The sequence below is a fragment of the Macadamia integrifolia genome, unplaced genomic scaffold (genome assembly GCF_013358625.1).
Source record: "Macadamia integrifolia cultivar HAES 741 unplaced genomic scaffold, SCU_Mint_v3 scaffold542, whole genome shotgun sequence".
In the NCBI taxonomy this organism is placed as follows: Eukaryota; Viridiplantae; Streptophyta; class Magnoliopsida; order Proteales; family Proteaceae; genus Macadamia; species Macadamia integrifolia.
The window spans coordinates 174,490-201,163 of record NW_024870481.1 but is presented as its reverse complement, the minus strand read 5'-3'; the positions used below and the strand labels follow the sequence as shown (position 1 = coordinate 201,163).

The following is a 26,674-nucleotide window of genomic DNA, read 5'->3' as shown; positions in this document are numbered from 1 at the left end:
TGTTACATTAGTCAGCATTTCTGCACTAATTATAGAACCTGCGGTGTGGGGGAAAATTAATAGTCAATTAACAATGAGGCTGTAATTTATTAAGAAAGTGCATAACTAGTGACCCATGCAGGAACTCTATTGCTTAGTTGTCGATAAATATAAAGCCTTTGGCTAAAAGGTTTTGTGTTTTTATTTTTTTTTTCCTAGAAGATTGTTTTGGTGCTACAGTACACAAATATAACACTGCCTTACTGCCTACTGGGATGATGATTACGACACAATATGACGTAATGGACACGTTTGCCTATCCCAAATATTTATTTATTTTTATTTCTATCGGTGCAAGCCGTTACCCTACTCTTTAACAAGTCATTTTTAGGAGTTATAGATTTTTAACTTGTGAGGGGTAGACGTGCCTATGTAACGTTCTTATATCTAGGCTAGCATTTGATCGGGGTATGGACTAAGTAGATGGATTTTGATTGATGAACATGATTAGATGGAATGCTATGAGGGAGATTGTACTCTCCAAATATTTGAAAAAAATGTTACATTAAAGTACAGCTTTAGTATTGAGATCAAGGATTGAGGTATCCATCAATATCGATATGATATCTTTCTGGATTGACTTGAGTCAGTCGATTTTACACTTTTACCCCTATTCTATAATTAAAAATTACATTTTTTATGATAACCCTTGTTCTGATATTGATGCCTTCGTTGATCTGATACTGATAGTCTGATACCTCAATTTTTAATTGGGATCCCTCTATTCATCATAAATGGATTAAGGGTTTTATTTTGGAAAAATTACATGATTACCCACTTTTGAGTTTCTTTCTACAAAATTATCCAACCTGGGTTTCAGTTAATGAAAATGTACCAAATCAGGTTTGAGTTTACAAAACTACCCAAAACAGTAACCTTCACTCAATTGAGGATAAAAATTGCCATTTTTTCCCCCGACCACCCCTTCTCCAATCACTCTTCCGACTACCTCGATCCCCTTCTCCGATCACTCTTCTGATTTCCCCGATTGGAACAATCTGAGAATAGTTCTTCTCAAAGACGAGTCCTTGGGTTAGGGTATACCTTTCACGGCCATGGCATCAAAATGAACCACCCCCTATTCTCCCTTTTCTGGCAGCATTCCCTACCCCTATTCTCCATTCTCCGCAACCCCATCACTGCTGCAATTCTAACCTCTCTCTTCCATCCATTCTCCTCCTCTGTTCTCCCCAGAAGATAAGCTTGATCGACATTCGGACCCCAGTTGACGCGATCTACAAGGAGTATGAAACGTACAACATTACGAAGTAGAATGAACTCAGGGTCTCCGGTGATGATGCGTTCGCTCGTTTCTACGCCATCGTTGAGGCTGACATTCATGTAGCTGTTGAGGTACGTTAATTCATTCTCTCCTCCTATTTGTAGGTTCCACTCAATTCATCACCTAAACATGGAAAAGGAATTATACAAGAAAAAAAGAAAACCTTAATCGATGTACTACTTCCTATTCAGAAATTTAGTTGCTGCCAACGAGAAGAACAGGACCTCTCTTGTCACCTTGAATGCTGAGATTCGTCAGACAAAGGCTCGAATGCTTGAGGAGCTCCCCAGGTTGCAGAGATTAGCACTTAAGAAGGTTATCTCACATTTGAGTTTTTTTTTTTTTCCCATTCAATCGATCAATTAAATGGTTTCATTTTACATTCAGATAAAGGCTTCACAATATCGTCTTTTTTTTTTCTTATTGATTTTATTTACTAGAGCTTTAGATTTTGGATTTCCTATAGTTTCTTTTGTGCTATCTCATCCGCAATTGAAGAAGAAGTTGTTGCAAGTGGAGGAGATAAGAGGAGGAGAGGGGGTTATGGTCACGGAGACGAAGCATTGAAGCTGGGACGAGAGGGGCAGGACAGCAGGGGAGGGTGGGTGAAGGCAATGAAGAAGAAGAAGTGGCAATGATGCTTCTTTGGGGCTGAGTTGCAAGAAAGGGTGGAGATAGAGATAGGAAGCGGATGGTGGAGTACCTTAGGGGTAAAATGGTCCAAGAACATACATGGGTAGAGGGAATCATTGTTATGGGTAATTTTGTGAACCCAAACACGGTCTGGATAATTTAGTAATGAGAAACCCAAAAGTGGATAATCAGATAATTTTTCCTTTTATATTTTAAAGGGGGGTTCAGAGAAGAGGAATAACAGCATATCAAGCATCCAATGGGGGCAAAAAGAGTCGAAAGGCAATCTCTCCCAAGACTTTGGCTAACGCTCAACTATGATTAAGCAGTAAGCACCACCATGTCAAGATACTTCCTAAGGTAACTTTACACAGCCCTTTTGTTAGAGTTCTCATCAACAATTTTAAATTCGAATGCTCCCTCAAGTCATGCTTGGCATCGAATAAAATGAACATTATGATTATGGCTAAAAGGTAGCAGTGCTTAAGCGTTTGCAATTTGTTAACATCCCCATTTCATTTGAACCGTTAATATTATCCTACGTAATTTCAACCGTTCATTCGTTTCAACTGGTTACCTGATATATCCGTATATTCTTTCGGCTGTTACTTCCTCTTCATCCACATTCTTCTTCTTCTTCTTCTTCTTCTTCTTCTTCTTCGACATGAGTCCGTGTCACCTCTGCAACCCGAACCCATCGGGAACTCAGAAGGGAAAGAAACCCTAACTCCATCGGCAAAGTCACCACCGATGTGGCTATTCCGGTCCTTGCATCCATAAGCATATCATAATCGGTGAGGAACTGAGGGGGGAGCCAAATCTCTCCATCATCCAAATCTTCAGCCATTCGAACTCCTTGAATTAGCAGAGAGAAAGATTGGGGGAAAGATACGAAACAGAGAAGAGCGATGAACCACAAAATAGGTAAGGCTGGAGAGACACGATTTTAAAGGGCCGAGTGATAGCGGTTGCTGTGTCAAGAAGGTTTAATAATAAGAAGTTGGGTTCGCTAGATTTGCAATCTCAGGGCCCCCTCCAACAAAATAAAGAAAAAGAATAGCAGGAAAAGATAGTGTGTGTGTGTGTGTGTGTGTGAGAGAGAGAGAGAGAGAGAGAGAGAGAGAGAGAGAGAGAGAAAGAGCGTGAGAGATACACACTAACACAACTTTATTTAGGTTTTGACCCTTCTAAATATTCTGAAACTTGAGGAACAGTTCGATAGGCTTCGGTGGTTACGGGAGAGCTCCTGGTGTGGAAGCTCTTTGTGCGAGGAGAAAGAACGGAGGGGACTTGCCAGAAGGACACAAAGAAAGAAATATTAACCAGCTGGATCCCACGGATAAAAATCCTCTGCAATTCCCATATTGTGCAATTCCATGTTATTCTATGTGCAGAACTCGACATGTGTCCAACTTGTAGTGAACGGTTCAGATGAGTTCTTGGTTGATTCTTCACCAAAACTTGGTTTGAAGTAAACTGAATCGATCCGTTTGAAGGTTCAACCAGACCGGTGAGTGATTTGAATCAAGTCTCTCAAGGAAACCTAAAACTCACGATACTCTCTCTCCTTCTACTTGATTTTCTCGTTCTAATCTTCTAAAAGGGGAGGTTTTGGTCTGTGCTCTCACGGTGGGATCACTCTCCGTTACCCTCAATCGCGCCGAAGCTCTCAAGGGACCTACTTATCTATTCCATCATCTCTGGTGACTAGCTTGAGCAGTTCCAGAGAAGGCAACCCTGATAAAAGTGAGCTCTCGATGCTCTTTGCGAAATCCACTCTGACATTGAAGCTCGTTGGGTCCACTGCCACTATGAATGCTTGGATTCCTCCAGCGCAGCTGAGGTCTTCAGTTGCCATGGTTCACTTTCCTGTCTTTTCCGCCTGGACGGATTCTTAAGCTTTCTCTGCTTTGTTTAAAAGAACCCAACTTTCCCTGTTTAAAGTTCTGTGAATAGAAGTAGGGAAAGGAAAAAAAAAAGAAGAAAAAGAAAAGAAATGACAACAAAGAGAACAAGGGAGAGATAGATTGACGATTTGAATGAAGGTCAAGGTAGGACCATTAATCTGTAAAACAAACTTGAGAATGGAGAATTTTTGAGGGGGCCTTTCTGGGCATGGAATGAAAGGTTTTGCAGAATTGGTTGAAACCAGCCATTAATGATTGAGTTTCTATAGAATGATTTGGAAATTTGGGGTGGTGGTGGTAGTGGTGACCCATCCATGTTCAAATCTCAAGTGTATTCTCTCTTTTAATCCTGTCAGCTATTGACCAATCATCTCACTTTTAATCTTTACTTCCCAATGCACACCATCATTACCATTTCTCTTTTTACCATCTCAGTTTTTCTCCAAAGGTTGCAATGTTGCATACGTTCCATCTTGATATTCAAAAGTGTTAGATTCCATAAAATGTGAACTTTATCTAGTAGTAGGTTTAGATTTGGTGGCCATTAATCTTATCTTGCATTTGCGTTTAAACCCACCGTGAGAGCACAAAGCAGAACCTCCCCGTTTAGATGATTAGAGCTAGAAAATCAAGTAGAAGGAGCTTCCATCGAGAGCTTCTCAGTCGTATGCAAACAACCTTCTGTTCTACCGAGCTTGGATGAAAGCCCAAACCAAAGCCTCTCCTTCGTTTAGCAGCAAGGGGTGTGAGAGACAGAGAGAGGTGTTTGAGAGACAGAGACAGGGGTGAGAGAGTATCGTGAGTTTTAGGTTTCCTTGAGAGACCCAATTCAAATCCTTCACCGGTCTGGTTTGAACCTTCAAACAGATCGGTTCAGTTTCTTCAAACTAGGTTTTGGTGAAGAATCAACCAAGAACTCATCTGGACCGTTCACTAAAAATTAGACACATGTCAAGTTCTGCACATAGAATAACATGAATTGCATGAGATGAGAATTGCAGAGGATTTTTATCCGGATCCCGCCCTTCCCCCTCTCTTTCTCTCTCTTAATTGTAGTGACTGTGAAACGTGAAACGGTAGAGAGAGAGAGAGAGACTAGAGTGATTGGAGACTTCATGAAGACATTTGACCCGGTCGTCGGTCAGCCTCGGGAAGGCAGAGCTGATAGCACAGATGCAATCATATATAGACCAGATGTTTGATTAAAAGGGAGGGTGATGGTATAGGTCATGGGCGAAGGATGCTATTTCTATTAATAACAACAGATAGAATTTTGCCATACAATCATTGAATCATAAAATTAAACTATAAGAGTCGACGTATACCATTCACCATCGACTGTGAAGAATTTACAGCCATTATATTCTCCTGTATTTTTATTCCTGCAATCCCAATCACGAACACAATGGATCTTCTAGGTTTCTCCCACTAGCTCTCATAATGCTCTCTTGGTGATGGAACCAATAATGAGATTGACGTTAGAGTAGGAGGAGGACCTAGAGTCCTATTAAATAAAATTTTACACCCTCCCATCAAGGTGTACAAATAGGGTAGGACTCTTTAGGAGTGGGTTTTCTATTTAGAATCTAATTCTATGAGATTAATATCGGTCAATTACCTAATTGGTATATGGGACAATAATAGAGAATATCCTAAAGAATATTATTACAATCTCCCACTTGAACCATATGACCACATAATTATAATCTCTGAAAGTAAACCCATCAACTTTATGTCATCACAATCATAATACCATATTTGAACAAAACTACTAATGTGGATCATAGCGGTTATACATCATATAATGACATACTTCCTTCCATAGTCACAACACTAATAACTTCATCCAAACAGTACAAAAGTAGAGAATAGACTAGAAAAGTCTATAACTAAATGGTCCAACATAATATCTCACATATATTAAATAAAATGTATACACACAATAACAAAGTGAGAAATATTCAGAAACAATAAATATCATGATCATTTAAATAAATAAGTAAAAAAATGTCTAACATAATATGACCATTACATCAAACTTTACATAAACCCATGTTCATTATAAGATCTGTAAAGTGTTTAGACGCTAATGTCTTGGTCATAGGATCAGCAATCATCAGACTTGTCTTGATGTATGTAATAGACACTTCTTGTTTCTGAACTGATTCCTTCACAAAATTGTATTTTACTCCAATATGCTTCGATCTACTTGAATGCTTATCATTCTTGGAATAATATACGGCAGCAACATTGTCACAATACATTCTCAGCGGCTTCGAAATAGTGTCGACAACCCGAAGTCCTGAGATAAAGTTTCGTAACCAAATTGTCATAGATGTGGCCTCAAAGCATGCCACAAACTCTGCTTCCATAGTAGAAGAATATATACAAGTCTATTTCTTGAACTTCCAAGAAATCGCCCCACCAAGCAAGTAGAAAGATGTATCCTGATGTAAGTTTTCTACTGTCGAGGCATCCTGCATAATCAGAGTCTGAATATCCGATCAGTTCTAACCGATCAGATGCTCTGTAAGTAAGCATGTACTCCCTAGTCCCCTTTAAATACCTCATCACCTTCTTTGCTGCAATCCAATGATCCATGCCAGGATTACTCACATATCTGCCTAACATACCAACAACAAAACTGATGTCTGGACAAGTACAAGTCATTACATACATAAGACTCCCTACTGCGGAAGAATAGGGAATATCCTTCATTTGTGCTCTTTCCAGATCATTCTTTGGGCATTGATTTAGACTAAACTTATCTCCTTTGATAATGGGGGAAACACCTGATTTGTAATTCATCATGCCATATTTTTCTAAAACTTTGTTAATATAGGTTTTTTATGATAGCCTAAGTATCCGACGAGATCTATCACGAAATATCTCAATGCCGATAACGAAAGAAGCTAAACCCATATTTTTCATTTCAAAGTTCTTAGAAAGAAAGGTTTTTGTATCACTCAACAAACTAAAATCATTATTAGTAAGTAAAATATCATCCACATATAAGATCAGAAATATAAATTTACTCCCACTAAGTTTTAGATATATACATCTATCAAAGGTATTCTCAACAAATCTGAAGGAAACAATGATATGGTTAAATTTAATATACCACTGTTTGGAAACTTGTTTAAGTCCGTATATGGATTTCTTAAGTTTGCACACTAGATTTTCTTTTCTTTGATCACTAAATCCCTCAGGTTGGTTTATGTAGACTTCCTCATCTAAGTCCTCATTTAAGAATGCAGTTTTCACATCCATTTGGTGAAGCTCTAGATCATAATGAGCTACTAATGCCAATATGATTCTCAGATAATCCTTCTTAGAGATAGGAGAGAAGGTTTCATGGTAATCAATGCCTTCTTTCTGAGTGAATCCCTTTGCAACTAGTCTAGCTTTATGTCTCTCAATATTACCCTTTGAGTCGCGTTTGGTTTTAAATACCCATTTACGATCAATCGCCTTAAAGCTCGTTGGTAATTGAACGAGATCCTAGACATCATTGTCACTCATGGACTTCATTTTATCTTTCATAGCATCTACCCATTTAAGAGAATCATTATCGTTTATGACCTGTGAAAAGGTTAATGGGTCATTCTTGATTCCAATATCAAACTCTGATTCTTTGAGATATACTATATAGTCATTAGGGATAGCAGACCTTCGAACCCTCTGAGGTCTTCCTTGAATTTCTAGTTGAGAAAAATTCATAGTATTATCAGTGGTAACTACATCATGGAGTGATACATCTTCAATAGTTTGTTGTTCCATAGGATCATTTTCAATAGTTACCTGTGGGACAACATCATCATGATGAATATGTACATCTTCTATAGTTTGTTGTTCCACTAGATCATTATGAATAGTCACCCGTGGAACAACAATGTTATCATGATGTATATAAGTCAGTAAAGAAATTTGATGTTCTTCAAATACCACATTACGTGGTTTCTCACTCCCACTAATGTTACCATCCTCTAAGAATCTAGCAGTTCGAGTTTCCACAATTCTGGTACTATGTGTTGGTGTATAAAACCTATAACCCTTTAACCACTAACAATAACCAATAAAGTAACAACTTATGGTTTTAGGGTCAAGTTTTATTTCATGTGGATTGCACAAACTAGCTTCAGCAGGACAGCCCCATACATGTAAATGTCCTAAACTAGGTTTCCTTCAATTCCATAACTCGTAAGGAGTTTTAGGAACTGACTTACTAAGAACCCGGTTCAAGATATACACAGTTGTTTTTAATGCTTCGCTCCACAAGAATTCAGGCAATGAAGAGTTGCTCATCATGCTACGTACCATATTTGTGATGGTACGATTACGTCTTTCTACAACCCCATTTTGTTCAGGTGTACCAGGAGTTGTGTATTCGGGGGTTATACCCTTCAACTTAAGAAATCGGGCAAATGGTCCTTCACTTTGCCCTACATCAATATGTCTACCATAATATTCACCCCCTCTATCAGATCTCATAGTCTTAATATTTCTGTCTAACTTATTTTCGACTTTAGCACAGAACACTTCAAAAGCATTTAAAGCATCAGATTTTTCTTTTAATAAGTAGACATAACAATATCGTGAGTAATCATCAATGAAGTTGATGAAATATTTTTCACCAGTTATACAAGGATCAAAATGGCCACAAATGTCAGTGTGTATCAATTCCAGAAGTGAATTGGTCCTTTTGGCAGCAACTTTATTTGTCTTAGATTGCTTACCTTTGATGCAATCTATACAAGTGGTGAAATCAGTGAAGTCTAGATTTGACAATATTTGATGCTTCACTAACCTCTCCATTCTAGGTCTAGAAATATGACCTAAACGTCTATGCCATAGGGATGAGGAATCATCATTGTTGGATTTACGCTTTGATCCAACATTCACATGCAGTGCAAGAATGGATTTCGAAAAATTAGAATCCAAATTAAGTTTATAAAGACTATCACATAAATATCCAGTGCAAACTAGATTGGTGTCTTTAAAAACGTTTACAACCTTATCACCAAAATTAAACTTAAAACCTTCACAATCAAGTCTCGATAATGAAACTAAATTTCTAGAAATAGAAGGAACATAAAGAGTATCCATAAGGTCCAATTGGAATCCGGTGTCCAAAATGAGTCTATAAGTGCCGATGGATCGAACTTCAGACTCTTGCCGATTTTCCATGTAGACGATGCTCTCACTTTGATTTGGTTTCTGGGTTGTAAGAAAGCCCTGCATAGAATTAGAAATATAAACAGTTGCTCCTGAATCAATCCACCAAGTATTACAAGGAACATCAACAAGATTGGTTTGAAAACATACTAGGATAGAATCATTACCCTTCTTTTCGAACCAAGTTTTGCATTTCTGACAGTCTTTCTGAAGGTGTTCTACTTTCTTACAGAAGAAACACTTCAACTTATCAGTTTTCTTTTCCTTGTCATCAGACTTTGGATTGGAGGCTTTCTTTGATGCATTGTTCTTTTTAAAATTTCCTCTCTTCCTTTTATTCTGGTTAGATACAAAATTGACTTCCTGACCTCCCTCGTTATTCAATCTCCTTTCCTCTTAGACACACATACTCTGAAGTTCATTCAGAGTCCACTTATCTTTATTTGTATTGTAGTGGATCTTAAATGCTCCAAAACGAGGAGGAAGTGAAGTCAGAATGATTTGGATAAGGCAACCTTCATTTATTATCAATTCGAGGGGTTTTAGTTGTGCACAGATACTTGTCATTTCAGAGATCTGGTCCCCTATCCCATTAGTACCAGTATACTTCATTGTTACTAGTTTGGTCATCAAAGTTCCAGCCAAAGATTTATCAGCAGTAGAAAAATGGTTCTCTACATTGATTAGGTATTCCTTTACATTTTCAGAAGTTGGTATGGAGCTTTTGATAGTCTTGCTAATCGTCTTCTTGATATATAAAAGGCAAAGACGGTTGGAGCGCTCCCACCAATTATGTAATGTAACCTCATCATCAGTGCTCTCATCAGTGAGAGGAGCAGGTTTCTCATTACGTAAGGTATAATCATGATCCATGGCAGCAAGATAATAAATAAGTTCTTCATGTCAGTCATTAAAGTATGATCCATTTAGAAGTGGCACGTTATTTGAAATAGGGATAGGTGTTGAACCTATGAATAAAAGTAAATAATACATGCATATCAATCATCATGCTTTGAGTTTCAGTAATAGAATATTAAAATTCTAGAAAAACAACCTATTGCATCATTACAATCTATCCTGTGGGATCGAGATGGTAATATGCTAATGGTTCGCTTTACATTAGATGGAAAATATTTAAATTGTCAAAATGGTCAAATAAGATGTATACCTGTGGATATCTCCATCCCATTTAACTATTAAACTACATATATAGATCAACGTAGTCAATCAAGAATGTATACCTGCAGATATTCTCATTATATCTTGACCGTTACATAATGATCATCATAAGACCCTAAAGTTTGAAATTTAAATTGAATGTGTGATACGATTATGTTTAAGGTCAACATATATAATTATTGTGATCAAGAAAAATGTGTACCTATGGATACTCCCATTCAACTTAATCACATAATCATTGATACCCCGAACGCATTTAAAATTGAGAATTATACACTTTCAATTTAAATTTAACATAAATTATCATCCAAGCATCATAGGTATTCTAAAATAATCATAAAGACATAGACAACATCTATTTCTATCTATTTCTACCATAAAATTATTCTAAAAAAATATAAAAATTCAGTTGGTAATATAGATCATAAGTAGAAATAGATGTACAATCCATGAAATATGTACAAACTTAAGTAGAGAGTACAAATAAACCATATCTATTATGATTAGAATCAGAAATAAGGCATAAAGAGAAGATGGACTTACATAATGGGTTTATTTCATTAAATACCATAATATGGGCTTTCATAATGGATTTAGTTTATTAAACTCCACATATGATTTTTTTTTTTTTAAGTAGGGTGCCACAAACCCAAAACCCTAAATTACATTATACAAAATAAACCCTTGGGTAAAGTAAAATAAATAAACCCTAATTTACAATTAGAGTTTAAATCTTTTCAATACTTGTGAGTCCCATGCAAATAACATAAAGAAGATTTTACAATTGTTCATATAATATTGGTAATGAATTATATGGATTAATATCAAAATTAATACAATTCATCCCATTGAAGCCAATCCGATCAATCGGATCATATAAACATAACATGGGTCGAGTACTGTCATGAACAGTAATCGGCACTGTTTATGAACAGTGTGTTCATAAACAGTACCGTGAACAGTATCGACACTGTTCATGAATAGTGTCATGAACAGTGCCGTGAATAGTATCGACGCTAATGAACGAACCGAGCTCTCCCACCTACTTTAGCATAAAATGGATACTGTTCATGAACACTACCAAATACTATTCATGAACAGTACTCTCCATATGATTCAAGAACGCATTAGCGTAACCATGAAGCTCTGATACCATTTGAAGGATGTTATTCCTACTAATAACAACAGATAGGATCTTACCATACAATCATTGAATCAAAAAATTAAACTATAAGGGTCGACGCATACCGTTCACCATCGACTGTGAAGAATTTACCGCCATTATATTCTTCCTGTATTTTTATTCCTACAATCCCAATCATGAATGCAATGGATCTTTTAGATTTCTCCCACTAGCTCTCTTAATGCTCTCTTGGTGATGGAACCAATAATGAGATTGACGTTAGAGTAGGAGGAGGACCTAGAGTCCTATTAAATAAAGTTTTACACCCTCCCATCAAGGTGTGCAAATAGGGTAGGACTATTTTTCATAATTTGACGAGGAGTGGGTTTCCTATTTGGAATCAAATTCTATGAAATTAGTATCGATCAATTACCTAATTGGTATATAGGACAATAATAGAGAATATTTCAAAGAATATTCTTACAGTGGGCACGGCACACCAGAGCTGGGATAGGAGAGATGACATATCCGTGACTGATGAGCGAAGAAGGAGAGGGTGAGAGATGGCTCACATTGATAACCGACTATGTCTGTTACAGTCACAATGGAAAGGTTGAAAGTAATTGATGGCTCAGATTAAATATTAAAAAATTAATGGTTGAAGTTAAATCTGTTGTCCGGAAGTTGGCAATACTTAAGCGTTGCTACCACTCACCCTTTTCTCTCTTTAGACAGTTGTTTCTTGAGTTTAAGGTCTGTACAGAATTGAAGACCTTCATTGCATACTTCAGCAGTTAATTCCCCATAGGTATATTGCTTGAAGGGAATAGAACCATTATGCTTTGCTTTAAATCTATACCTTACCTTTTGAGCAAATAAAGGAGGTAGACCAGAGATGAATTTATATTTCTATATAGAATTGTTACAGTCATCTCTAGTAAAGACTTTAGCAAAAAAGATGTCTCTATACCATCTATAATAAGATAGTGTAGGACAACGGAGATTCATTAATTGTTCTCTTGTTCGATCAGTTAAAATTTCAGCTGGTCCAACAAAATGAAGAGTTATAGTATAAACTAAGGTGTTAACCGCATCTTCCTGATTTACATAAATAGTTCACTGGGCAAAATTACCATCAGCAAGTTGTTCAACTTGTTGTTGCAGAACATTGGTCACAACATTTATGATTTGGTGTCTAACATCTTCAGACAGATAAAAATCCCACCAACTGCGAAGTTGGCCAGAAAATCCTGTTGCTATCATTTTAGTAACATCAGAATCAGAAGCTTGATTTAGTTTAGCCTTTGTGGCATACATAAGCATCTATTTAAGGAGATTGATGATTTGGTATTCAGATAAATCATCAATATTCCACTCCATAATTGTATTACCATCAACCAGAAAATTAGCAGGTTCTCCTTCAACTTCAAATTGTAGATGTACAGGAGAAGGTCGAGGGTAATAATAATTTGTTTGAGCGGTAGGCATAACTTTACGAGCTTTCCTCATAACTTGATTAAGTTGAGGAATGGGCTCAGGAATTGCTAGCTATTGAGGTAGCATGGACTGGAATTCTTTTTCAGCAATCTCAATTTCAAAATCAGAAGGTTCTGCTAGAGAAAGAGCCATAGCCTGTTTTTCTTTGTCCTTAGAAACCTGAAGTTGACTGAGTCGAGTAACAAGTTCATTCATAATATTTTACTCATTTTTTCTTTTCGGAATATCCAAGACTGAAGGAGGTTTAAAAATGACAGATTGATTACTTCTTGGTTGAGAAGCAAGGGCTTGTCAAATTGGCTTTTGAGTATGCTCAATTTTAGCATAGGAGGTAAATGGAGTAGAGGCCTTTAAAGAGTCTACAATCGTTTCAATACGATGAGTTTGACTTCCAATAGACTGAAGACATAAGTTAGTATAGCTATTTTGTTCAACAACTTGACTAAGATGAAATTCAGTCAATAGAGATGAAGTGTTACTAAATGTTTTGAGGGGAACAACTATCTGATTTGTACCTACTTTTAAGGCTTGAAAATGAGGATGAACAGATTCAATTTCTGTTCCTTCTTTAGTGACATAAGTGGTTGATACTTCTTAATTTCATTCACCTGTGGAGGGTAAGGTGATTTTTCCATAATGTATATTTTTAACCACTGAAAAAATGGAAGATTTATCTGATGAGTTTTCATTTGAGAAATCCATTTCTCATGAAGCTCTTGCCGCTGTGGTTTAGAATAGTGTTCTTCAAAAATCATTCTTTTTTCAGTATTTTTGACGGACTTATATTCCTGAATAAGGAATCGATTACTGATTTAGAATTTGAGTTCTTCTGTGATATAAAGCATGTAGATACCTATTAGTGCTTGCATATCAGAAGGTGTTGGAGAAGATGAACCATTTTTCGTATCAATAGGAGCAATATGAAGTTGATTATTAGCCTGAGAGGGTTCTCTTTGAAGAGGACCATAGACAGGTTGATTAACCTAAGAAGGTGTACGATTTGTACCTTGAAGATTAATTATTCCATCAAAATTCTCATTTTTAATCGTAGATGTTGAAGCACAAGAGGGTGCTTGAAATGTTGGATATTCAGAGGAAGAAGAAACCAGAGAAGAGGTAGATCTACGAGTATTTTTGAGTCTACGGTCAAAAGTGATTTCTACATCACCAGAGGAGAGTTGGGTGATGCAAGATGGAGTAGTCTTGATGGGTGGCCGAGGTTGAGCCACAGAGGTTAGAGTCTAAGAGTCAGAAAGGTTAATTTCTGACTATCTAATACATCGAGGTATAAAGACTTGAGACCGATTAGAATTAGCCTGGAAACAAACAGTCTAACCACGAGGATCTATAACCTTCACATTAGGGGTGACGATAGTCATTACCTTATAATAGATACGATAAATCACTGCAAGATTTTGAGTTCCCAGAGCGATATTGTATCCATGAGTTTTTAAGAAAATAACAATACCATTAAGAATATTTGGATCTGTTAAGGACATGAGAAGATTTGGTCTGCACTGAAAATAAATTGGTCCTTCACAGAGACTGGTTTCTACTAATTCATTAAATTCAAGCATTCTGGCATCTCTAATGGCAACAAAAACTATACTATTTAACCCTAGTAGTATTAAGGGTTTCAAGGCAACTTGAACTAGTCTGATGTGGATAAACTTAAATCCACGTTCTCTGTGCCTTTGAAGTTGAGAACTAGTTAGGAGTTGAATTTGTTCTTGATCAGAGGTAAGAGTATGGGTACTTTCACTAGTCTTTATGACATAGTCACTATGAAAAACAAAAGTTCCTTTATTGTATACCTCAAATTCAGGTATTTTGGGAATTGTATAATTGTGAATAGCAGCTTCTAAGTTTCTGAAAACCACTTCTTCATAATTTTGGACTGAATCATTAGTCCTTCCAGATGTGCTAACCTCAGAAGATGATGATATTCTCGAGCTGGACCTAAAGTATGAAGTCATCATTTAGAGGTTCGAGTCAATAAAGGTTTTGGTCTACATATCCTACCATCAATACCGTCTACTGTTAATACTAATTCGCCTTCAAACGCCTATCCAAGGCAACACGGCTAAGTACACTTGGGTGTAGGTCTATATGATAAGAGTGAAACACTACCAACTGAATGGTTTTTACGACTTTGACACATTTTCAACTTGGCTTTGATACAATTTGAAACTGGGATCGAGAGACTTAAACAGCTCCATAATTATTATTTATGACTTTGCCAATAATAGTAGGGAAAGAGATCCACATACCGCATCTCTACTCCAAGTCAATGGAGACACGAGAGGGGATGCCTAACTTTTTTCTTTCCTTTTTTAAAGGATAATTTACAATGCGACCCTTGGAGAATGCCACAATTATAAGAACACTCCCTCTGTTTCACCAAATTAGACTCAAAACCCCTATCGTCAGTGACTGTTAAGTCAAGAGGTAAAATGATCGTTATACCATTTTCACTAAAACTCATTTTAACCCAATTCCTTTTCACCCTTACCTATTCTCACCTTCACCGAGATATCAAGTGTAGAGAGAGAGAGAGAGAGAGAGAGAGAGAGAGAGAGAGAGAGACGGTTCCGAGTGCCGTGAGATGCCTTGTGAGCATATCTACCATTCCGATTGCATCCTCCCTTGGCTTTCTCTTTGGAATTCTAGCCCCGTTTGCCACCACGAATTGCCTACAAATGTCCGTGGCAGAAACTCAATCGAGCCTGATGGAAGCCAGGGCGGCCAACCTCTGGCGGTTGCTGACGAAGAAACGGTGGGGTTGACCATATGGAGGCTACCTGGTGGTGGGTTTGCAGTTGGGAGGTTTTCTGGGGGTAGACGAGCTGCTAAACGTGAGCTTCCCATTGTTTTTATAGAGATGGATGGTGGGTTCAGTTCTGGCGGGGCTCCAAGGAGGATTTCATGTTGCTATAATAGTTTTGGATATTGTACAGCTCAGAAACTCAGTAAATCTTTGCAATTGATCCAAACTTACATTGGCACAAATCAAATTTTAAGGTATTGTAATAACACCCCATGATATCTCTTTCATACTAGGCCACACAATTAGGTAAAGACAAGTAGACGAATACTTGAAAACAAGCAAGTAGCCAACAAGAAAACCATTTCTTGATGAGTGATTGGAAAAAGAAGTAGCAAACCTGGCTTTATTTCTTTTCTGAACTATCTGTATCTATTCATCTTGTTTCATGACCTACAGATTTAACAACAAACCCACCAAAAAGAAAAGAAATGTTACAGAAAGTGATTACATTAAGAAAAGCACGTAATAATCTTTTTGGTTTTTTCCAGAGTAACAGAAGAAAGACTTCTCAAAGAACTCTTGAAAGAGAGAGAGAAGGGAAGTAAGGCATATGGACCTGCTCGAACGTGAACTCCTTAGGCGCATCAGAGTCATCATCTCTCTCCAACATCGATTCAAGCACAAAGGGGTTTCGCCTAGTCTCCACGAGGTCTGCAGGTTGCCATCTGTCACCACTGCTATGACTGATCGCCATCGACACTGTAATGGGGTCTTGAAATGGGGACCAAATCGATAGATTTTAGGTGAACGAAATAGTAATTTATTACAAGGGTATTTTAGGTACTTCATATTTAATAAGGGCATTTTGGTATTTAAAATAAAATATTATTGTTGACATTAACATATAGGGTATATTCCTTAACAGTGTCTGAGGGTAGTGGTTTGAGTCTAATTTGGTGAAACAGAGGGTGTGTTCTTATAATTGTGGTATTCTCCAGGGGTGGTGCTGTAAATTACTCTTTTTTAAATCGAATAATCCCAATCCAAAATATAGGGTTTGAGGGTGTCAAAATTAAACCCATAAGGTCGGCCGACATGAATTGACTGGTCTAGCTTGGTTGGTTCGCAACGTACCCTTATTGGTTTAGTTTTGGGTTTGAGTTTTATGGAGTGAATAAAAATTATAATCAAATCGAATCAATAAAAACCAAAAAGTGAGCTGAATCATATAAAAACGAAGACCAAATAAAAAATAACTAATAAGAAACCAAAATTTTTCAATTGATGTCGTAATCGTTGCGCTATTGCAACCATCAAGTTCCGGCCCTGTAGGCTGCAGTAGTAGGAGCTTTGTGCATTAGGATGCTCTTTTTATATATTTATTTTAACGTTTTTTGTATGTATGTAAAATCAAAATCGAACCAGACCAAATCTAATAGTAGATCAATTTCAAACCAATAACAAAATCCAACCAAACCAAATTGAAACCGACATTTTTTGTTCCAAGTTCGATCAATAATAGGCCAAAATCGATTCAGCTCGACTAAAATTGAGCCGAACTACCTGATTGACACCTTTCATAGGGTTAGGTAAACTTTAGGCCAACTCTGGCCGATTTCATACTGATTAGGATCAGAATCAGAATCACCTGATACTGATTTGAATCTCAATCCTAGATTTTTAAATCTTGCCTATTCATATGGACGGCGAGCTTATATGATCATCGTGATCAAAGAAAATGGACAAATATATTTATTGGCTATAGAAATTTAAAAACCCTTGAAAAGATAATCACCGGCAATAGAGTGTGGATCAGGTTCTCATATAGTCTGATTTACAACCATGGAATCCACCACTTGGTTTTTCCTTTGATGAATTCCATCTATTTAGATCAATCTCATACCAGAATCATTCTCGTATGAGAATGGTTCTCGTACAAGGACATGATCCGCTCTCCTAAGACTCACCATATGACTGAATAAGCACTGAACGTATTCATAGAAATTTGAAACCATGGCAAAGATACTTATTGGTTAGACCATGAAGCATTTGTTGATTGTACGACCAGTACTTGTGAAATTGCGTCATAGATGGAGCTCCTCTACGATGAAGCAGAGTGATAGTACATATCCGACGGCCTAAAACACCTTGATGCGTTGCCACCCTGTGATCCCCACCAGGATCAGCCAGGTATCGATATTGGGCTCAGACTTACCACCCAAATCACCATTGCCCCGTTTCTCATTGGCACTTTAATACTCTGATACTTTTTTATTTGTAATTGCCGAGGAAAGCCATTACGTCGTCAAGTATATTGTATCTTTTATTTATTTTTTGATAAAACCGTCATCACATATTAAAGTTGGTAGATTCTACCAAAATAAAGAAGTATTAAAATAGAAAATTGAACCTAGTCGGTAAGACAGCTTTATTCATTTGATATTTTGATGGGTACTACCGAGTTTCAAAAGTAAAAACTGTTGTAGAACTAGATTCAAGTTCCCACATGCCCAGAAATAATTTTAAATTATCCGCAGTCAGTTTTTTGTCCTTTTTTACCCTCTTTATGGGATTTTCTTATTCACATTTTTTAAAAACAGTCTCTAATTTATAACTTTTGTTAACCTTTTAATGTGATTCATCTTTTTTTAATGAGAATAATAACATAATTTTACAACCGGCACTCAATAATTGTACTCAATAATTATGACACATTTTGATAATGACTTACAATGTTTTTTCAGAATCCCTATAATATTTTTATTTTAAATAACTTTAAAGAATAACACAAAGGTCAATTAAAATATTAATATTAAATTTTAAAGTCACTGATAGAGGTGTCATTCAGACGTTTCTTTTTATATATATAAGTTTAAACGACATTATGATGGACATGAGCTGTCATACAAGATTAGCAGTCAGTTTCACTGTTGCTATTTTCCAACATGATCATGGTTTGTTTGAAGCTCTTATGTTAAGGCCAAGGTGATTCATGATGAGCTACTACTTGCATGGAGTTTATAGCCCAACATCTTACTTGAGGACATATATTTATAGGTACTTTGTTTGATAATGTAATGTTTTGTTACATTTTACATCGGTTTAATGTTGAGGTCGATTAATTAGCCTCTAGAGCTTTTGTTTATTTATTTAAATATAGAACCTAGCTTTTAAAACTTCCAGGTTGTTTCAATGTCATGTTTGGTGGCTCATCCCATCACCTTTTCTCTTTGTGCCCCTATACCTTTTTCCTGGTGGAGATTCTTCTATTTGTTCTTTTTCAGCTAATAAAATTTGTCATTGTTGATTAATATATATATATATATATATATATATCCCTCTTGGAGCTATTTATTTTGGGATTATTTGATTGAATCATTTTAAACATTTAAAAATTAGGCTATTTAACCGTGGATCATCTCACCATGTCAGTCATACATTCATATCTTTTAACCCCTCAAAAAATCTTTACCCAAAAAAAAAAATCATATCATATTATGTGAAGATTTTCCATATGTATTTTATTACACATCAAAATTTAGAAATTAAAAATATAGAAAAATACCATGGTTTCCAGCATGAAATTGGACAAAATAGTGCTTTAGTAAGTAAATCGAATAACAAAAATAAATAAATATTCATTTTTGACATACAAAGGGAAGGTTATCATAGTGGCCTTAAATATATGATATGTAGCAGTGAATAATTAATGTGGCCAAAATACTGTGGACAACTAAACCCTATTTTTCCTTGCATACATATAGTTTCAGCTAAAACCAAGTTGTCAACTGGAAATAAACTGATAAAAAAAAATGCTTCAAAACAAAGAATCACCGTCTTGAGTAAGACATGAATGCAAAAGCCATTGCTGGTTGCTTTTCGCCTTTACTGGGGTTCTTCAAAACTATCCGATGTTTGTCATTCTTCACATCAAACATTTATGTTTTGTCTTTTCTTTAGATTGAAGATCAAACTTCCAACCAGTGGTACAAAAATTTTAAAATTCTAAGGGCCCGTATGGGTGAAAAATAAATGGGTGCATGAACATCCATTAGGTATTTGATCGTACAAGGATCTAAAACTTGGCATATGTCCAGTCCAGACAATGACCTTTGTCTTGCCAGATAACATAACTAGGAGGATTGTCAAGGGTGGTGGCCTTTAGATTGTGTATTGGCATATCCCCTCCCCCCCCCCCACACACACACACACACATGCAAAGAAAAAAAAAAAAGTTGAGATGTGTCACTAAATTCCATATGTGGCCTATCTAGATGATTTTCCCTTAGAATAAAAATTTCTCTAAACCATATGATAGGGGATCCATATACCCTTCTCCAAATAAGACTTCAACCTAAACCAGTCACGAAAACTGCATGATAAATAATGATGTTCATAGTTTCATAAAATCAGTAGATTACAATTTCACCATAACAGAATCTAACAACTCTTATGTAATTTTCTATCAGTTTGAGTTGCTACTCAACAATTCTTCTCTATTTGTTTTAGGTCTTGATCTCCATTGGACTAGCTTTAATTTACGTTAAACCAAGCCTAAGACAGACACTTTAAAAAATTGGGCAAAAGATTTCCGTGCCAAAAAGAAATACCTCACCAATGAGAGGATGAGAGATGATATCATTCAGTAAGGATCCATTGTTTGCCTGAAGAGAGTATTTGTGTAGAGCCCATGATTCATCAGGTGAAAGTAAGAATGTGAATTTGAAACCGAAACCATTTATTGAAATCGAATTGAGTCGTTTACATCGAAACCGTGAAACCATTTAGTAAATGGTTCGGTTATGACTTCAAGTTTCAGGCTGATTAGCTAAACAAGTTGAAACCGAACCGAGCCGTCTAACCCATGGTTTCAAACTGAATTGAAACTGTGAAAATCGAATCGTTTAAACCGTCATCACATATCCAATTAACCCATTTAAGGATTAAATAAGATGGTTGCAAAATATCATTAGTATCTCATTTGATTCAAAGATTGAGTGTTGTAAGCCTGCAAGTAATTCTAGAGGTAGCTTGCTCATTGTTTGGAATGCTGATTAAATTAATCCAACGCACTAAGTATAATGTGTACTGATAAAAAAATAATTTTTGTTTATACCATGGCATATTAAATATATATTTTCTAATATTATAACACATTATTTGGGAGGTGGGAGGTGGGAGGTGGGAGGTGGGGAGAATAAGAAAACCCCTGTTGTAAGCATTACTTATTGACTTGTTAGATGCGCTTGACATTATTTTCTATCAAAATATTTTTTTTTGCTTAGTTGTTTGATTGTTTTAACAAAACATAATAGTTGCATTTCATATTCTCAAGATTGAATCGTTTATCACCAAAAGCAAATTTTAGTAAACATGTGAATAAACTAATAAATTGATTGCTAGCCGTTTAGAAACCGTATGGAATAAACCAAAATCAAAACTGAAATTGAAATTAAAACCATGAAACCGAAATCGTTTAAAAACTATGGAAGCCGAAACCATTTACTAAATAGTTACGATTCGAGAAAGTGCAACCATTTCGTAAATGGTATAATTATGGTTTCAATCAAAATATATGTGAATTGAACTGAACCAATTAACACCCTTAGGTGAAAGGGCATAAAAAGAGGTCCCTCTTCGGTGGAATTCTTTTCCCCTAAATCGAACACATTTTGAAGGTTCCAACTCATAGTACTTATTCCTTACGGCATTTATTTATTATTCGCTATCCAACTTTGAATTCAAATACTAGAGAAGGAAAGAGAGAAAAAAGAACTTGGTAAGTGAAAACTGCGTGGAAGATTTCCACCACTATGTTAGAAAAGAAAACCACACCAATGAGAAGACACGAGATGGATTCATTCAGTAAAGACCCATATCTTATATGTAGAAAGAGAAAACATTAGTGTAGCTCCCATGATTCAATTATATGAAACGGGATGAAAAGAAATCTCCACTTTGGTAGGTTCTTTCCCTTAAAAATTATACAACATAGAGGTCCCAACCCCCAACCGTGATTTGTTTTTTGGTAAAAGCCATCCTTCTTGCAAGACGCCATCCAGCTTTGATTTCAAATACCAAACAAGGAAGGAGGGAAGAAAGAACCTGGTGAAGACCGAGGAAAGGAAATGAAAGAAAAGAAAAGGAAAGTGAAAGGACGGAAAGTGAAAGAGTTTGGGAAAAGAAGCAAAGCCCAAAAAACCGACCAGGTTCATCCCCCCCAAACCCTATTTATATCCATCAAAACCTCAACTTCCACCACTCGACATTTCCTATTCCCCCCATTCTCAGGGAGTCTCTGACTGTTTCGAGCGACCCCTACTGTTAAAAAAATTGAATTAAGCTTGGGGTATCAGCTCTTATGGCGTCCATGGCCGCTCAATTCGTACAATCTTCAGACCCTTTTCGCTCATTCCCTCAAATACGCAGAACCCAGTTGAATATCAATCTCAATCATTCGCTTTCGCTTCATTCACGCTCCGAAAAGAAGAAGAGTCATCGCCAACTTCGTGTTTCCTGTGGTTTGATCGAACCCGATGGAGGGAAGCTTGTTGAGCTCTTCGTTACGGAGTCTCAGAAGAATGAGAAGAAGAAGGAAGCCATGTCGATCCCTAGAATCAAGCTATCAAAGATCGATCTTGAATGGGTTCATGTCCTCAGTGAAGGGTGGGCTAGTCCGCTTCGTGGATTCATGAGAGAAGCTGAGTTCCTCCAAACTCTTCATTTCAATTGCCTTCGGCTCGAGGACGGTTCCGTCACCAACATGTCGTTGCCGATCGTCCTTGCCATCGATGATTTGCAGAAGCATCGTATCGGTGAGTCGACCAAGGTCGCTCTCTTCGACTCTGCCGAAAACCTGGTTGCCATTTTGAGCGAGTAAGTAGATTTCTTGTTGCCTTTTCTTATATTTCTTCTTCTTCTGCAAATATATATTTTTTTTCTAATTCAGATTTTAAATAAAGGAAATGCATTTTGATTATCTGATATCTGAATTGAAGGCTTAGGCTTATTACTTTCTGTTTTGTTTATTAGCAAAGTAGTGTTGGTTTAAACTTTAGCTGAGCAACAGTCCAGATATTTCATTTAAAATTGTTAATTTTGGTAGATGAAATTGCCTCTATCATGTAAAATATTAGGAACTAAATTTTGTATGGAGCTCAGAATCTCTGTAACCGCTAAACTCTGCAACACCAAATGTTTGAGTATTAGTATTGTATTTTGTGGTAGGAAATCTTTTTAAAGGACCCAAAATGGAAAGTTTATATCCGCCGCTTGAACTTGAAATTTGGGAATATGAAGTAATTTGAAAATAGATTACAGATGATATACAGATTTGAGTCTTTTACAGATACCAAAAAAAGATGCTATTATTGTGGTGAACTAATTATTAGTGATCTGATTAATATAGTTTTATAATAATGGAAGTACTTCACTACTGAAATGTATTATAGGATAGCCTTTAATTAGTTTGTATATCAATTAAGCTAAAGTAACCTACTTTATGATTGCTGATGGTCTATTCCACTGCCCATATTGTTTCAGTATTGAGATCTACAAACACCCGAAAGAAGAACGAATAGCCAGAACATGGGGAACCACTGCCCCTGGATTACCATATGTAGAACAGACAATTACTAATGCTGGAAACTGGCTTATCGGAGGCGATTTAGAGGTTGTAGAACCAATCAAGTACAAGGATGGTCTTGATCGGTTTCGCCTGTCCCCTGCAGAACTCCGTGATGAATTCACGAGGCGCAATGCTGATGCAGTGTTCGCTTTCCAGCTAAGGAACCCTGTTCACAATGGCCATGCATTGCTTATGACTGACACTCGCCGGAGGCTTCTGGAGAAGGGTTACAAGAACCCTGTACTATTGCTTCACCCATTGGGAGGTTTCACAAAGGCAGATGATGTGCCACTTAGTTGGAGAATGAAGCAACATGAGAAGGTTTCTTATATTTCTCTTTTTCTTTTGACCTGTTACTATCTTATATATGAAAGTGACTTGTTCCTGTACAGAACAACCCTATTGTGGACTAACATAACTTCTGCTTGACTGAAAATTTGTTTTCTCAGGTGCTTGAAGACGGTGTCTTGGATCCAGAGACAACAGTGGTTTCAATCTTCCCTTCTCCCATGCATTATGCAGGTCCAACAGAGGTGCAGTGGCATGCGAAGGCCCGCATAAATGCTGGTGCTAATTACTACATTGTGGGTCGGGATCCAGCTGGTATGGGCCACCCTATTGAGAAGAGGGACCTTTACGATGCTGATCATGGGAAGAAGGTGCTTAGTATGGCTCCTGGACTTGAGCATCTAAACATCCTTCCATTCAGGGTATGCTAGACACACCACTTCCTGATATTTTCAAGGATTACACCTTTGTTCTTAGTAACTGCTGCTCTTAATATGGTATTTAATTTTCACAACCCCTTTTATTCTAATTAAAAAGAAAATATTCACAGGTAGCTGCCTATGACAAGACTCAGGGGAAAATGGCTTTCTTTGATCCATCAAGGCCACAAGATTTCCTCTTCATTTCAGGCACCAAGGTAAAATGTTTAATCTCCCAAGAATTTGGCCTCAATAAGGACCCTTTCTACCGTGCTTCATCTGGCCCAAAAGTAGGTTTCTTCTCAACAGCCCTGCGTGATGGCCCTTTTGGTTGGGGGGTGGGGGAAATGTCATAAGGAATTCCCCTTTGTACCACCCATTAATCGGGACAGTCCAAAGTCTGGACTCGACTACATTTTCATGTTTATAGCAGGAACCCTGGTGAAATACATTGCTAAATGATTACTGTCATTTTACAGATGCGAACCCTTGCAAAGAACAAGGAGAGCCCACCAGATGGTTTCATGTGTCCCGGCGGATGGAAGGTTTTGGTCGATTACTATGACAGCTTGGTTCCAGCAGAGAACAAAAAAGTCCCTGAAGCAGTTCCAGCTTAGAACACTCTGTTCTGTAAAATCATCTGGTGATCTGTATGGGAGGAACTTTGAGACTAATTTATCTACAACTATTACAATGTGTCCAGCCCTTGAATAAAGCATTCAAGGGACTGGTATAGAGGATCAGTTTTCTTATAATGTTTGCCTTGATTTGTTAGGAGCTGTGGTCATCTTGTCGATTGCACAATGAACTTGAGACTCATTCACTGTAACATACTGCCGTTTTGCTTTTAATGTATATAGGCTGAGTACTTCAGATTCTTGTGGTATGTGGGCATTTCACTAATAGGCTTTTTTAGGTGTCTGCCTAGTGCTCTCAAGATACACATTCACTAGTTTATAAACGTAAATCTTCTACTTTTGATATCAAAATGTTTGTGGAGGAGAATTGGTTGAGTTCAAGATGAACTTGGAAGAAATTTGTTACTACAGCTATACTCATCAATATAAAGATCAAGCCCAAGAGTGTGGGTGGGTGTGGATTAATTCAGATCCTTGAAGAGTTAAAAGACCGTGAAAAGGAACCAAATCGCTACACATGGAACTTACGAAAACAACGAAACTCCAATCAATTTAATCGGTCTGATACGGCTGGTTATTTGGCAAGAAAATAAAAAAAAAGAACGCTATCTGGTCATGCATTCCTACAACCAATGGTCATCATTGCCTTGAATCGGTGCCAAAGAAATTTGGAAGAAAATGTCCATCTCATTGGTTGAATCATTCACCTCCACTGACATTTCCTTTTTGACTTGAGTGCCAAATGAAGAAGGGGAAAAAAAAATTGAATTCAAGGACTCAAGCCATTTAAATGAAAAAAAAAAAAAAAAAAGTGGCCCTGAATGCTAGGTTTGGTTGTAAGTGAAACTAAAGAGAAGGAAAGTAAAAATTTTAAACCTAATAAAGAACCATTGGAATCATTTATCTCACATGATTTCATTATTAAATATAAAAACTTCCTTCTTCGACTATTTAAAGGCAAAAGGTCTTGTGTACGGCGTGCATGGGTGCATGGCCGCATGGCCTTGCACGAGACAACTGATGGGCACAAAAACCTCATCAAAAATACCAAAACACCCCCTATTTGATGAATTGATGATGCCGGCAGGTGCATGAATCCCCTCCCGGCCTATTATTAGGGCCAAAAGCCTACATCTAAGAGACAATTACCATCTTAACTGGCCACCCAAGATTCCAACACAGGTCAAAAGCCAAGAACTCACAGCTAATGGACCATGTGTGTAGAATTTTATAACATGAAGTCTTAAGATCTAATCATAAATTCTTGACCCAGGTGTGAGCTCATCTATCCAATGACCACAAAGATTTAGTACAATTTTTTTCTGTAAGTGGTATTACAAGAGCCACACATGCAAAACAGAGCCAGTGGGAGAGTGGAATGCTAGCCGGAAATGCTAAACCAGCTGGTCCATTTCATTGGATTTGCCACATGGAAAAGTGCTACTAAGCGTCAGTGTCCACATTAGCCTCGTTCACTTTGGACGGCAACCTCAGCTGCCACATGAAAAATATTCATCATAGAAGGATCTCTGAGCCTAAATTTGGTGTAAAAGGATATATGGCCACCAATCCAACCAATTATGGCCCCCTCCCTCCCTAATTATATAGAAAGAAAAATTGATCCAAGAGATATGCATAGTGACATAATCATTCCAATGGTTAGTTTCTTAAGAAATGAGTCTGGTGGATTACCAAGTCTCTTTATCTCCCCAAAGGCGAGTAGGGGCCATCTAGTCTGCTTTTAAGCATACAGGAGGTTGGGAGATAGCAAATCAAATGGAGAAATATGATGAGATTAGATTAATTAGTTGTGCTTTGGCCAATGCAATGCATCTAGAACTGGTTTTACAGCAAGATATCTTGGGAAATAGGTCCATCTACCAGCTTCAGAGTATGAAATAAGTTGATTTCATTACGCGGTATGTGGCAACATATTGGTCACCAGTTCAAAACCTAGAAAGCCTTGTGCACTGGGTTGCTCTTTTTTTAATTCATTAGGTGATATATAAGGGCAAAACCAACCCAATCAGAGATTTATAAGCACCTGAAAGTGTCGGCATTTTTAAGGCCAGCTCATGTTTTTCATGACAATCCACATAA

At 37.1% G+C, this 26,674-nt stretch overlaps 1 protein-coding gene and 1 pseudogene across 1 annotated transcript; one reads left to right on the top strand and one right to left on the bottom strand.

Annotated features, from left to right (window-relative positions):
* LOC122069183 overlaps positions 1 to 1,380 on the bottom strand; it is a 9,147-nt pseudogene extending 7,767 nt beyond the window's left edge.
* Positions 1,381 to 21,853: 20,473 nt separating this feature from the next.
* On the top strand, positions 21,854 to 24,822 carry LOC122069173 (ATP sulfurylase 1, chloroplastic-like). Its single transcript, XM_042633120.1, has 5 exons — positions 21,854 to 22,478; positions 23,145 to 23,550; positions 23,679 to 23,939; positions 24,068 to 24,154; positions 24,416 to 24,822. Exons 1-5 carry the CDS (start codon positions 21,964 to 21,966, stop codon positions 24,551 to 24,553), a joined length of 1,407 nt encoding a protein of 468 aa, XP_042489054.1. The 5' UTR covers positions 21,854 to 21,963; the 3' UTR covers positions 24,554 to 24,822.
* Positions 24,823 to 26,674: the final 1,852 nt, after the last annotated feature.

What these genes read in the sequence shown, in the direction of transcription:
- LOC122069173 (XM_042633120.1), top strand. Translation starts at nt 21,964, where the DNA reads ATGGCGTCCATGGCCGCTCAATTCGTACAATCTTCAGACCCTTTTCGC. An exon ending in GAATGAAGCAACATGAGAAG is followed by an intron (nt 23,551 to 23,678) that starts GTTTCTTATATT and finishes TTGTTTTCTCAG; the next exon opens with GTGCTTGAAGACGGTGTCTT. An exon ending in TAAACATCCTTCCATTCAGG is followed by an intron (nt 23,940 to 24,067) that starts GTATGCTAGACA and finishes AAATATTCACAG; the next exon opens with GTAGCTGCCTATGACAAGAC.